This window comes from Centroberyx affinis, unplaced genomic scaffold, assembly GCF_046629955.1.
Source record: "Centroberyx affinis isolate AG114_WGS23_722 - 3 ecotype Tasmania unplaced genomic scaffold, CSIRO-AGI_Caff_v1 ptg002231l_1, whole genome shotgun sequence".
NCBI classification, from domain to species: domain Eukaryota; kingdom Metazoa; phylum Chordata; class Actinopteri; order Beryciformes; family Berycidae; genus Centroberyx; species Centroberyx affinis.
In genome coordinates, this window is record NW_027280529.1 from 139,230 (window position 1) to 153,984 (window position 14,755).

Genomic DNA, 14,755 nt, shown 5'->3' on the forward strand with positions numbered 1-14,755 from the left:
ACACCCTAAAACAACTATGCTAGGGCTTACTTATGTTCATTGGGCCAATAAATACTGTAGACCTAAGCCCACATTACCAGCAGAAGTAAGCCTGGTCTAAATAATGACACACTTTAATGAAGATAGAGCCTACAGCATAAAATTTCGACTTTCTGAGTTGTTTTTACCACTTTGTTGGCTCATTCATGTGCTCTGTATTCGTAATTCCGACATGTCCGACATGACTTGAAGGTAGGATACATAGCCTATTAGCCTAGGCCAATAAAGGGCTTACAGAGGCTAAAGAATGTAACAACCTACAGTATCTGTTGGATGAGTAACTGTAATGCGATTACTTAAATTGGAACAGTAATGGCATACTTTACTCCGTTACAGGAAAAAGTAATGTGATTACGGTAATGCATTACTTTGCAACGCGTTTTGCCCCCAACACTGGTTATGAGTCACATGAGGTTAGATTGATCTGCTTTTAAGACTTGGTGAGGACTAGATGAGGGTTACTTGTTCTAATATGTAAAACCATAGAAATTAACTTTGAACGTTGGTGGCCCCATATGGCAGCGAAAGGTAACTTTTGTTTGTATTTTGGTAATTTCAAATCATTGTAAAGTGATGTGAGTAAACTGCTCACTCCTTGGACTTAAATCTAACTACTTAAATTATTATTATTGTTATTATTTTGGCGAATAGGGTGAATCTACAGTGTGTCAATTAGTGTGGATGGGACGCTGTTCTCCGTTGCTACCCCACTTCATGATTTAATCTGATAAGATGGGCGTATTTTTATGTAAAACTCTTGCTTAGTGCAGCTTTAAGTGTGGAAGACAGCAGTTTCTTACCAACCTTCATACATGTTTGCATTTGACATTCTTGATGGAAATCCAGACTGAGAGGAGGTTTAGAAAACTATCCCACACTCTCTGATTTTGATCTAATCTAATTTTCAAAGCAAAAAATACGTATTCAATTATATGACTCTTACCAAAGACCCGTTCGTCATTGATGTTCTTGATGCAGAACCAGAGGCCTGCTGGGAAGGTGCAGACAAGGATGTGAAGGTCAAAGAAGAAGGAAACCCAGGTGGTGGGCTGGTGCTCCGACACAGACGCTATGATGGGGATGTGGATCTTAGCATAGCTGTGGAGAAAATAGAAGAGAAAGAGAGAACTGAGAGAACATTGAAGTGCAAAAAAACAGTTGGCCATTGGAAGAGGAAAGGGAGGTTCTTAACAGTAACAATATTACATAATGAATGTATCATTAGTGTCAAACAATCCTTTTCTATAAGATGAACTTGCATATTAGTGTGTTTTATTACCTTTGAGATCCACTCGACTCACTAAGAATGAACGGATTTAATTTTATGGTAAAGCTATGCAATCTTATTCAAAGTGAGAAGATTGTGAAACCCAAGTTTGGCTGTTGTCTGTTATCTTGGGTCCGAGCACGACCCCATAACTCTATACTGCACTGCAGCAAAACTTTACTTCCTTCAAAAAAAAAAAATGAACTGAAGCGTGCGCACAAACACACACACATGTACACGGACACATGCACACAGTGAGAGTTTTAGAGTTAGGCAGCTGATGCTGCACTCTGGCAGTTCTCTATAAGCCCAGATCAGTGGGGGAGAAAAGTAGCATTATCTGTTTAGGAATTTATGACAGGCTGACTGACAGACTGGTTGACTGGCTGGCTGACTGCTTGACCAAAGAAATATTTTGGCAGCTAGAAATAGGCTTGGGCAAGCCTACTTGGTATGCATTTAATTTGCCTGCTAGATACGTGAGAAGACTAAAATGTGGACACATCACTTGCCAAATAAAGTGAAGGAAAAATAACTCCTCACGTTCATAAAGCATCTGAAAGTAGGTAACTATTTTTTTCACCCTGCACAAGTAAGAACCACCATCCCTTTGATCCTTTATTTAAAACATGCTCCAAGACGGACTAAAGCTAACTAAAGCTGACTAAACTAAAACTTGGACTTGTGGTCCTGTCAGAGTAAATCAACCAGTTTAACAAGGCTGGATACTTCTTGGGAGAAAGTTACCGGATCTCCCAGCCCTCCACTTCCTACCCCCTACTATAGAACATAATTATAGGAAATGTGCTACACTGTTTGAATCTAATTGCTTATCTGTAATACGGTGAATTGTTTGGCATCGCTATGTAAAGTGCTTTAAACATTCAAATCAAGCAAAGTTAATTTTTATAACCCTTCATCATAAACATGTCTCAAAGGACTACAAAGAGCGAGCCTAGCTAGATCTAACTAATCAACAATCAATCACAAAACAAAATGATGCAATACAGTATGCAACAAAATAAAACATAAGGAAACAAAACAAAGCACAGGACACAAAATAGCATGTCGGAAAGACATAGCAGGCCTACCTATCCTACCTAGCCTAGCCTAGCCAGCACCACCAACCTTAGACCCTCAGTGAAGTCAAGGAAAAACTCCCAAGAAAAACCTTATAAGGCAAAAAAAAACCTTGGGCGGGCCAAGTCAAAGAGGGATCCCCCACCGGGATGGCTGAGTGTGCAATAGGTGCAAGGACAAAACAGTAAAATGGACAGTGACACGGACAATGACAATGACAATGAGATAAGAAAGCAAATAAGACAAAGAGAAATGTGATGAGGCAGAGAGATGGGACCTCGGCCAGCTAGGCCAGCGCCGGAGGCCACTGCCTTTCCAACACTGTGGAAAAGTACAACACACATCAATTCTGATGACTTACCCAGTATCCCAGAGGGAGTAGAAGCGCCCACTCCACGGAGCAATGTACCCTGAAGGTGAAAACACAGAAAACCATACGGATTCAGAATGTGCTAGCACGTACAATCAAACAAATGCACACGCATGTCCAACCGCCGGCCCACACACATACACAACATACCTGCCTGCGTTCTCACTCGCACAAACACAGCTTTGGAGCGTCAGCAATCGGCGTTATTTCGTCACGCACCATTGGAACACGCAATCGGTTCGAAGAATTCCTCATGCATGTATCGATCATATAATTACGCTCTAATATGCAAGCGTTGTTGTGTATTGGTGTGAGAGCCGTGTTGCAGATACAGTGAGTGGCTGTAATGAGCTCTCTCTGGCCCGCTGTGCACTCAGCTCAGCAGTGGAATGATTAATGAGAACACAGAAACTAATCACCGCTACTAGATAGCAGGCAGAGCAGCTAGGAGCTGGGCTGGTGCTACATGGTAAATAGATGTCTGTTGATGCTAGAGGTTGATTCTAATCATAACTAGCTATCGCACTCCATATAGCATTTCAGTGGCAGGGGTTGGACCTTAGGATAAAGGTTTTAATTACTATAGACCAGGCTCATCAGGGAATGTTGCCTCTTGTCATTTTGGGTACCAAGTCTCAAAACATAGTGTAAGTCATCAAGTTGCAGACGGTCTCATATTGTGTAGAAAAATTGGACTTCAAGGCTATATTACAATACGTGGACTTAAATTTTGGACTTGCAACTACAAAGAAGACCTGATTGCTTACTCTCCCTTTAGGAGAGATGGTCTGGTCTAGCATAATGTTGTCTTGTACACTGGTAAGTCAGGTATGTACAGTAACAGTGTAGGATATAGACCCTCCTTTATATTTGAATCATTAGCGGTGCAACTGGTCCTCTAAAAGGCTTGTATGTAGACCGACCTGTATACGTCAGGTAGATGACGGTGAGAAAAACCACTCCGGCAGCCAGAGAGACTCCCAGGAAGAACAGAGTCTGGAACTCCTGTCTGGTCAGCCTGTCCTTCAGGTACTGCAGGAAGGCATAGGCCTGAAGCAGCACAAACACACCTAGACAGATATTGCACACACAAGAATAGAGTTAAGCTTTTAAAATACACCTCTTTGTTAAATAGAGTAGATCTTTGTTTACATCAAGTCCTCTGGAACTGAGGTTATCCAAAACAGTGAAGTCCAAAGACAGTCCAAAATCAACATGATAAAGTAATGTAACACAAATTAATTACATTTAAATACCAGCCCAAAAGGTTTTCACACTGTAATCACACATGCATACGAATTTCCAAAATGCCTCATAGAGAATAATTTATAGTTTAAATGCTTTTAGTTTAAAGTGTAAACAAGAGAATTGAAACATTTGCACATAATTAATAGACAACATTTTTGCACTGGATGTGTTAGATTAAGATGAATGAGGCTCTTCTTCACATAAATACTCCATAGGCCTGCAGCAAGCACAGCCAGATCCTGGCTAGGAGACAACTCAACTGAAACATAACCAATACAGAGAGAATCTTGGCTATCTGTAAAAAGCTTTAAAATGACAACCAGTGGGAATGAAAATGTATGAGATTTTGGAAAAGGAATGTCTACTGTGTGTTTACTGTCACTGGCTCCCAATGCTATTTTCCCCTCTCCACCAAAACCCCAGGTGCTTGGTTACTGACCCGCTGCGGCCATGTGTTCGCTGGTCCTGATTGGCTGGAAGCCCACGAAGGGGATCTGCATGGAGAGGACCAGGCCAACGATGTAGAAGGTACTGTAGGCTGGAGGGAGATGGAGAATAGTTAAGGTTACACACACACACACACACACACACACACATACATCTAGTAGATAAGTGTGTGTGTACAAATCTTAAACCTAAAGTCTTAATCCTAAACCAGCCCACTGTAGAGGTGAGAACCGGCCAAAATGACCTCACTTCACAACAGCATCCTCACTCTGAAGGTCTAAAACTCAAACTGCTTCTCACAAGGAGAGAATTATACGATTATACAGTGCACAAAGTACTATAAAGTGGAGAAAGAAAACACATACAAAGACTGAATGAGCCATGAACCCCTCCCCCACCCCCCGTCTTTCTCATGCAAACACAAACGCACCAAGCCCTTGAGGTAGCGTACAAGAACTAAATACCTTCTGAGCTTAAACCATGAGTGACAGCTTAAGAACAATTAAGCTTCCAAGTTCAAACAATTGAAACACTTGGGAGTTAGCGGCACAATCAGACAACATGCTCTCTGTGAACACTCCAGCTATACCCGAAAAACCGTTTCAAACAAGCCCCCAGAGGTCACGTTAAAACACTGAAAGAAAGTCTCAATAACAAAGTCTGAAAACAAGCACTTCGCTGGTTTAATGTGGTCATGGCAAAGCCAACAAAACAAAGGAACTAGTCCTCTTAAACAGGCTTCTAAGAGCCGCATAGAGGCTTACTGCATACTAGGGAGGCAAGCAGAGAAATTCAGACATACAAAAATGACACCTTGGGCTACGGAAACTACTGACAACCTCTTGAGAGGAAATCAATTCATTAGCTGGAGGAGTTTGCTGAGTGTGTCTGTCTACCCGAATGTGTGTGTGTGTGTGTGTGTGTGTGTGTGTATGTGTGTGTGTGCTTGTGTCTGTAAAAGCTTTCAGCAGTCTGTGTTTGCTCTGATTAGACTGTTAGAGTGCTAACAGCCAAAGCAATGCTTGAGGGAGAGAACTGGAATTATGATTGGCAGGTTAACATCACAGCTCTTTTAGCCCCCGCCCCCCGATTACAAGGAAAACACGGCGGATGAATACCGAAGGAGTAAACAGGAAGGTAGAGCAGGTCAAAGTTTACTCATCACTCGCAGTTGTTTTTTCCTTCCAATGCCGTCTTCTGATGATGGCACAATTATTGAAGCCTTAGATGCAAGGATTTCTATTTTTTTTGTACTCAATGAGATGGTGTGCAGGTAAATTCTTGTTTCAATGAACACTGAAACAAGGATTTACCTGTGATCACGCACTCTGTGACCTTAGGCTGTGCCAACAACTAGACATAAGAGTGAGGTTTGTGACAGTGTGATGACACGATCACTACCCTGCAATATGTTTTTTGAGGAGAGGGGACTCCTCTCTGATCTCCCTCATAGCTGTTTATCTTTGGCTGCGTTGAAAATAAATCTGTATGACTGTATGAACCTTACCAGATCACACTGAAGGGAATTGTGTAGAAAAAAAGTCTAGGCCAATTTGTGTCTGGGCGTAGCATCAAACCTCAACTCTCCACTGCTGTCTTCAGCAGAAGACATTATTATTAGGACTATTAGGCCAATAGATATGTGTCTGGCTGTGAAAATAGCCTGTTGTTCTGTTGGAGTACTAAGAGTAAGAATTCTACAATCCAACCAAATCCATGTATTTAATGTCAGTCCTTTCCCTGCACAGTGTTCTAGAGATGCCACCTTCATTAGTACCCACAGACAGTGACTGCTTTATTTAGATTTAACAGGAGCAGGTCCAATCACATTCTCCCTCCAATGCTGTCTTGTGCTGATGGCACCATTATTGGAGATGCCAGAGCAGGGAAAAGGGCAAAGAAGATTGCTGCTGACCCTGTCCAACCTATGGAAGACGGTTGCGGTGCATCAGTGCCAACACCACCCACCGCCACCCAACAGTTTTTTCCCTAATGGCAATCGCCCTCCTCAAACCAGCCCTACTAAATACCCCTGGAACGACAGACTGAAACATCTGTTACTATATTAATGCTGCCACAATGGAACATTCTTCAGTTTTGAATGTATACTAGTGTCTCAAGCCTGTATTGTGTAACTGTCATATAATGTGTCAAAAACCAATTATCCAGGTCAGCTGTACATTCATTGTACTTTGCTAATTAACGCGGTAATCAGTGAGATTTTGGTGACACCTTTGGTATGAAGCAGTCATTGCTATGGTGTTTCTGCACCGCACTTCGCAGAGATCACTTTGCAATTAAATAGTTTGTCTAAAAAACAAGTAGAAGCGGCTGGTGCTGAATTCAAAATGCAAAAATAGCAGTGAGGTGCTGAGGCTCAAGCAGTAGTGAAAATACGAAGAATAATAATCTGTCTTTATGCAGCAGTCAAGATGAACATGTTTCAGCCATGCAGCCTTCATCAGAATACCAAACAAACCAATCAAGCAAACATTTCTAAACGTGGTGACTGAGGATAGGTGTGGCATCAAAAACCGCCCACAGGAGGGACCAATAAAATATTCTTCAACTGACGAATATCTGAAAAAATACATTTAGAAAGACTTCACTGTTATCCAACGAAACATAAAAACCTCTGCCTGTTGTTTTGATGTTAACATACTAAAATAGATATATTCACCATGGTATAGTTATATAAGTTTTAGTTTTTTATATTTAGTTAATTAATAGTTTTCTGTATTTAGTTTGACCATAGCGAAGGAAAAACTGCCTGTGCTGGCTTTGGCGATGAGGCAGAGGAGCCAATCAGCTGCCTACTTCGCATTAAACCCCACCTCCCCTTCGTTGTGATTGGTCAACTCACAAAATGGTCAAAGTCAGGTGCGCTCCACTAAAGAATGGAACTTATTTCAACTTTAGAATGTGCTCTGCTTTGCATAAGAAGTGAGGCTTCTGCAAAGTGGCTGATTTCCTTCCACATTTTAAAGTAAAAAAAGACGGTGTCAGTTTGAGCGAAGAGGAATTACATGAACACAGCCCAAGACACTTTTCCACAGTTTCTGTAGTTACCTTAATAAGTCTGGCTGTGAAGACTGCCTTCTCTGTCGGAACAACATCCAAACTAAGAAGAGGATTAATACATCTGGTCTCCTAGCTCTCCAAAAACCTCTCATCAAGTCTAATCGAATCATTTAGTCCCGCTACCGGCAGTCAGGCGGGGTAGTTCTGTAATGGATGAGCCAGGCGTCACCCTGGTAAAACGCCCCGGTAGGCGGCACACGGCACCTGCTCCCCAGACGCTGAGTGATGCGACGGCCAGACCGGTACCGGGCACCGGCAGCCTAGCAGATGCGCGGCAGAGAGTGGAGGCATCCATCAGAGGGTTTTCTATTCTGGGCATTCTATTCTGGTGCAGAGGAGACACTGCTCATGGGATAATAAAACTATCTGATTTGATTTCATTATGGTATTTCTGCTTTATTAGATGGGGAAGACAGAGAGAGAGGGGGGTGATGTGTGACAGCGGGTCATGGAGCGGACTCAAAATCAGAGTACAAGGTATGCATCATGGAACACCCTGAGCTATTACAACTTTGAACTAACTCAATTACTGTGTTGCCGCAGGCTGTGTGTATCGCACTGGTCTTCAGAGATGGAGAGAGAGAGAGAGAGAGAGAGAGGGAGATGGTGGAGAGAGGAGGAAGAGAGAAAGAAAGTGCATGTGGGGGGGAGGAGGAAGGACAGAGGAGACCAAGTGAGGATGATGGGAAATTCAGCTTAATGCTAAATTATTCATTTTACCAAAAACGCTACGGCAAGATACAGAACCAACCAACGTCTAGTCTCTTCCACACACACCCCGATTCTCCCTCCCGCTTTTGAGTTTTCCTTCTCTCCTCTTGTCTTTAGTCAATCCACTTCCTATCACTCCTCAATATGAGTTCTCTTTGATTCTTGTGCTATAGTTGCAATGTTACCCTTCACTAGTTGTTTACTCCTCGCGTCTTGGAATATCATTATTTCCAAAACATTATGAGTCTGTATCTATCGGCTATTGATTCTAATCTGAAACCAATGGTACGCAGTATTGCAGCATCAGAAGAGAGCGGTGAGCCTGAGGTCAGGACTGGGTTCATCCTCAGTGAGGCGAGTGTGGAGTGCGCAACTAGGCTAGCTCTTTGAACGCAGGACAGCTTTCATCTTTTTTTCTCTTCTCTTTTTTCTGCCGGCATTTCCACTTTCCTTCCTCTTCCTATTTTCCATTCCTACTTTTATCATGTATCCCCTCCACCATTCTCTGGGGTGTGTGTGTAAACCTGATATCTGTCTCATTATAGACACAATGGCAGCTGCTAATGAATGCTATTAATTATCTGTAATGTTGTGTTTATACAGTGCCTATATGGCAAAGAATAATAATAAGCTACTCTGTGTGTGTGTATGTGTGTGTGTGTGTGTGTGTGTGTGTGTGTGTGTGTGTGTGTGCTGGGGGAAATAGGCATGCAGGTATGTATACATAAGTGCACATCCACCCCGTATGCAATATGCACGGCTTGGAGTCTTGTACCAGCATAGGAAATACAGTGTGTGTGTGTGTGTGTGTGTGTGTGTGTGTGTGTGTGTGTGTATCTGCTGACTGTACAGGTACCTTGCCCTTAAGATTGTCTGTTTATCTTGGATGTGCTGTATTGATTGTCAAATGAACGTATATGTAAACCCCCAGGTCATGGACAACATCTTTGCAGTTTATTTGTTGATGCCCTTGAATTAATGTGAATGTAAATAAACTTGTGTGTGTGTATGTGTGTGTGTGTGTATGCGTACTGTGTGTGCTGCGTCTCACCTATGTACACTCTCCGACTGAAGCGTTGCATAAGCAGCAGGACAAATACATGAAGAGGAATAAGGTTGATGATGAAGACGTAACCTCCCCACGCTGAAACCTGCAACACACACACACACACAAAGTAGAAAGACTCAGTTATTAATATACATTTCTTATTTCATTACTTTATAGCTTTAGCAACAATGATCGTAGTCGTTATTGAGTGGGATGTAACAGTTTCGATTATGCATGCACATGGACTCACCTGCACACACACACACACACAGGCACACACACTCTCTTTACTGCTTCTTGTCATAATGGGATTTTGATCCCTCCTGAGTCTGCAGTGTTTTCAGCAGCCGTGGATAATCAGTATTGTAACTAGCCCATGAGTCCCTGTAGGCAGGGAACTGAAGGGCGGCTGTGCTTTTTCACATATTTACCACACACACACATCCATAATGAGACAGGGAGCAATAAGAGGGAGGGAACAAAGCTGCATAGCCCACCTGAGAGCTGTGAAATCGTTATGAGCTACAGCGTTAAGAGCGCCATTCAGATTATGTCGTTAGTCCCCGAAGCCTCAAAGGAACACACACACACACACACACACACACAAACACACACCCACACACTCACACAGATACAAACACACCTCATCACTTCAAGCTTTTTGCTTATTGTCTCCAAGTGTCATGAAACTGCCAGGTAGTGAAAGGCTGTCAGAGAAGAGGTGTGACGGGTTACAGCACAAAGGCTACATGGCATTCAAACGATTCATCAAGGAAATAACAGTGTGGCTGAATGATAGTTCTGGAAGGGAAAAGGTTCCCCAAAAGATTCGTCTTTGTCTGATGAGTATGGCCTCCGGATGATGTGAGAGCAAAACAGTTTGATGGACATCCACAATGGCTCGATGCTGTGCATCATTAAAACCTTGAGGACTCTGCCAAGGATTTGTTGTTGCAAGTGGCACGATGATAATGTTGCTCCTTTTGGCTGCTCCTGTGTTGCATGTTTGTCTCCAAGTGAGTGTGTGTGTTCTTGTATTCCTATACTTGAGCACCAAATGTCCTAATAAGGATAGAAAGATGAGGAGAATCCTCTACATTTTGCTGTTCCTCACTCCTACAAAGGGCTGGTTTAGGGTTAGGACTTGGATTTACGGTTGAGGTTAGAATTACAGCAGGATTAGGTTAAGGTAAGGGTTAAGATTGGCTTTTTGAAGTTAGGACTTGCATTTAGGGTTATGATTAGAACAGGATTTAGGTTAGGGTTTAGGGAATGAATGTAGTCAATGAAGGTCTTCAGAAGTATAATACAAATGTGTGTGTGTGTGGTCTCACCATGTAGAAATAGGAGAGGCAGCACCCAATGGCCCAGAAGACTGATCCCGTCTTCACTGACTTCACCTACAGTTTACAGAGAACAGAAAAGGGTTAACCAATAATACAGGGACTCAGAGAGAGTGAGTCAGAGATAGTGTGTGCAACAAAAGAAAGTCAATTCTCCATTAACATCTTCTGTTAAACCACAATGTTTTGTTCGGCGTTTTTTTTCCTTAAGGATTTGCGTTGGTGCTGCTTACCCAACACGACCGCCTGAATTATTCATCACATTTCCCCCTTTAATGACCTGTACAAAGCAGAGCAGTGTGTCCTACACGTCTTTACCTTCCCTGCCATGCTACGGCAAGAGCCGCTAACGGGCCGGTACTAACGAGGGCTTAACAAGGCTAACAAGCCCTGACTTAACGAACACACGGATTGGAGCCGACGTTATTGGCTGGATGAAGCTTCAGATTAGGATGGATGGTAGAGCTGAGCCAATGAGACGTGGTAGATGGAAGGAAGTGAGGGATGAAATGAAAGTTGGTACGAGGGAGAGCGAAGGAGGGGGAGAGGGAGACCATTAGAGAGAGAGAGAGAGAAAGAAATGGCGCTGGGATGCATTAGCTGGTTTCTTTTGTTATCAAAGTTACTCTGCATTTCTGTCCAACCCTGGTAACAGCTCTGACTCTGTTCCTCTGTGTGTGTGTGGGTGTGGGTGTGTGTGATGTGCAGTTTATTCATTATGTGATTTATTTAGGATCTGTTTACCAGCTAGAGACTGAGGAGATCAGGAATTCATCTTCATCTGCAAACCAGGTTACGCTATTCCCCATCTAGCCATACCACCAATTAACAATTACTTCAAGGCTTTGTAACTGGGATAGTGAATTGCTTCATATTAAATCTCAATGGTATACATGAAATGTCTTGGCTGATAAAGTTCACTGAGAATAACATTAGCCTACATAGCAGTATGCACAAACCTCTAAGGACCGGTGTGATGGATGGACCTATAGGCGCCGGATTGGTGGCTAAAGAAAAACCTACCCTAAAAGAGAATTCATATATGTTTTTCCTATGATCTTGAACAGTTCAAACACTATCTAGCATGAAGGTGAGCATGTGTCCAACACCTGAATCTGTATCATCAACAGGCTCCAATGAAATGGAAACTCTTTGGACTTACAGAATGTTTTCTGGAGCTTTTTACAATTAAGCCAAAGTATTTCATAACAGCATCAAAAGTCTTAAACCAGGAAGTGTGTCCATATTCCTTGAAACATAACCTGTGTAATGTTACTGAAGTGTACGACAACACAAACTAGTCTCTTGGTTTTCCTGCTTCTACGAGACACTTGACCCTGTTCATAATGTAGACTGAGCTTCTCAAGATCATATGAATCACCTATGTGAAGTGAGTGTTAGAAGGGACATTCTTTTCGGAACATTTCCCCTTTATCCGGTTTCAGATTTAGCCAACAGCCTGCTGCAGCAACAGGACTAGTTCTGGACAATGAGGGGACTACTGCTCCCCATCTCATCACGGAAGATAAACATGCATAGCCATACCCAGAGGTAGTAGGTGAACTGCAGGGCGAAGATGGCGATGCCCTCATTGTCGAAGGAGCCGGCCACGGAGCGGGAGATGTAGCCGGGGACGATGGCGATGAAGCAGGCCGCCAGCAGCCCCGCCCCCTGGTTCCACAGCTCCCGCGTCAGCAGGAAGGTGGAGATGGAGGTCAGGCCGCTGAAGACCGGCGCCAGGAACACACACACGTCCCGGATGTGGACGGTGATGTGCAGCAGGTTGAGCGCATAGTGGATGAGGCCCGCCGTGACCATCAGCCCGGGGTACACCTGGGGGGGAAGGGAAGGAAAAGGGGGAGAGATGTACGCACGGATTATTTAGACTCTGTTCAGACAGGCAGCTCAAATCAGGTTTTTTCACATGTTCGATATGAGTTTTTGTATAAAATCTGGACAGAATTTAAACTTTGTAGGGTTTGAAATGTGATTCAAGTTGTATCTCTGAAAACGCAACTCAGTATGACCACTTATGTTGCATTTTCTCGAAGTTTTTTATTCTCATTTTCTGATTCGGGGTATCAGAGAGTGGTGTGACCAATGGTGAAGAGGAGGCTGAAGAGGACGGCTGTGCGCCCAGCTACAGTGTCCCCACTGTGCCCCGTGCGCCGCGAAACCAGCCATAACAAATCATTATTTTATAACCCTGCGACGTTCAGTCCAATTGCTTAACACCTTGAATTTGTACCAATTATAATTGGGACATGCCACTTATGAACCCATAATGAAAGTTCAGTGCAAATAGGGAGATGCTTTTGCGCAGATGGCTTTTAGACTAAAGCAACGAAAATGATTAAGGCCTCTGGGAGTTCAGCCTATTAGAAGTCTGGGTGATTTGATAAGGATTTGATATGGATTAAAAGTGCAATTAACACATTTTACCTTTAATGTTTTGCCATTACATGGTTGCCAACATGTGCGTACACATGGGCCAAAGTTTCCGTAGAGGTACGCACATTCTCATGTCAACTTTGGTTTTTATAAATCCCAATGTTTGCATGTAAAGTGGTGTATGCATCCTGTTTGTGTGTGCACAACGTTTATAAATGAGGCTCCTGGCCTTGAGCTCCTGTGGCACTGTTCTGTTGCTGACTCTGACCTCCCTGTGGCAAGCAAAAAGAGCATTTCCCTCCAGGGATCAATTAAGTATATAAAAAAAAAAGAGCTGCACTGTCTTTTTCATACTCAGTTTACTGTATTGAAACTTAACAGCCAAATACACTGCAACAAATATGATTTATTTTATTCACATGATGGCCATATTTGATCTACATCATACTTACAATCCTACTTACCAATTAAAAATAAATATATATGTATATATATATGTATACACATACCAAAATTCGCCCTCAATAATGCTAGAGATGAGCAGAGCAAGAGGAGGTCCAAATCAAAGGATACAGCAGCTAGATTGAAGGGAACATCAATGCTGTTGATCCATAATGTCAGTTAATGTTAGTAGTCAGCTACTTCATGTTGTTAACATTATGTGCATCTCTAAACTAATTAACTCCAATTAACAGCCTTTGACTTAAGTATTAACAATACACTGGCTCTCAAATAGTTTATAGCTGTGTGCTAGCTAATGCCACCATTAGGTGACTTTAGCTGGTTAAACCTCCTACCGTTAAGACGACCTGTCAGCTACAACGTACACAGTTCAACCTAGTTTGCCTCCATTTCCAACGCAATAGAAAAAAAGAAATACCCAAGCCTGAGTATAGTAGGAGTGTTAAGTAGGAGGAGAAGAGTGTAAGTATAATGGTGTGTTCAAGTAAAAACATCCTGCTTTGTCCTTTATTTCTTACCACTGGCATGAGTTGCTTCAAAGTCAAAACAATATACTCAGAGCAATGCTCTTACTTTGGCGGCCAATGTGAGTGTGCAAAAGTGCACCCTGGGGAACAGATTAGCCCCACAACAGTTAACGCTCCCTTCATCAACTCATATGGAGAGGCTCTAATAGAGGGGTATAAATATAAGGAGGAGATAAGCACACAGAGATGAGTGGCAGTGTAATGGTGTGTTAAAGTCACCCCAGTCTGTCTGTCCTTTAGGTTTTTATGAAGACGGATCTACTCTTTGTGTCTTATGAGTGCTCCCTGCTAACTCACTGCTTCCCCTAGGAGCCGTTTAACCATCCAGTGTGCTCGGTGTGTGTGTGTGTGTGTGTGTGTGTGTATCCATGTCTGTGTAATCGAAAGGGAGGTTGAGAAGATGACTGAAGATTTATCACAGTACTGTGACTCAGAGAAATAAGGACAAAGGAAGGGCGGGGCTGAGAAAGCATGCATACACCCACACACACACGGCCCATTTACCGTGCCCCCGACTATCCTTCCTAGAGGGTACCAGGCTCTCTCGTCAAACCAGTTGAGAAACTCATAGAAGCCGTTGGTGGTGAGGTGGTGGGTTGACCTGTAGTTGAACCTGCAACACAGAGAGCCAGAGGCAGAGAGAGGATCATTAGGACAGGTCACACCACCAAACAGAGCAGCTACAAAGCACACTCGTGTCCCACGGCACAGAGTGAGCACGGGTTTGGCTTGAGATTTCGC

At 43.0% G+C, this 14,755-nt stretch overlaps 1 protein-coding gene across 2 annotated transcripts in view; it reads right to left on the reverse strand.

Moving 5' to 3' along the window:
* The window catches only part of stt3b (STT3 oligosaccharyltransferase complex catalytic subunit B), a 57,157-nt gene that overhangs the window by 12,063 nt on the left and 30,339 nt on the right, over positions 1-14,755 (reverse strand). For both annotated transcript variants that reach the window (XM_071532644.1, XM_071532643.1), the window contains 8 exons: positions 14,519-14,627; positions 12,180-12,467; positions 10,626-10,691; positions 9,295-9,394; positions 4,444-4,542; positions 3,680-3,826; positions 2,748-2,796; positions 983-1,137 (listed from right to left, as the gene is read on the reverse strand). In XM_071532644.1, coding sequence (XP_071388745.1) covers positions 983-1,137; positions 2,748-2,796; positions 3,680-3,826; positions 4,444-4,542; positions 9,295-9,394; positions 10,626-10,691; positions 12,180-12,467; positions 14,519-14,627 — 1,013 coding nt within the window. The remainder of the gene's footprint in view (positions 1-982; positions 1,138-2,747; positions 2,797-3,679; positions 3,827-4,443; positions 4,543-9,294; positions 9,395-10,625; positions 10,692-12,179; positions 12,468-14,518; positions 14,628-14,755) is intronic.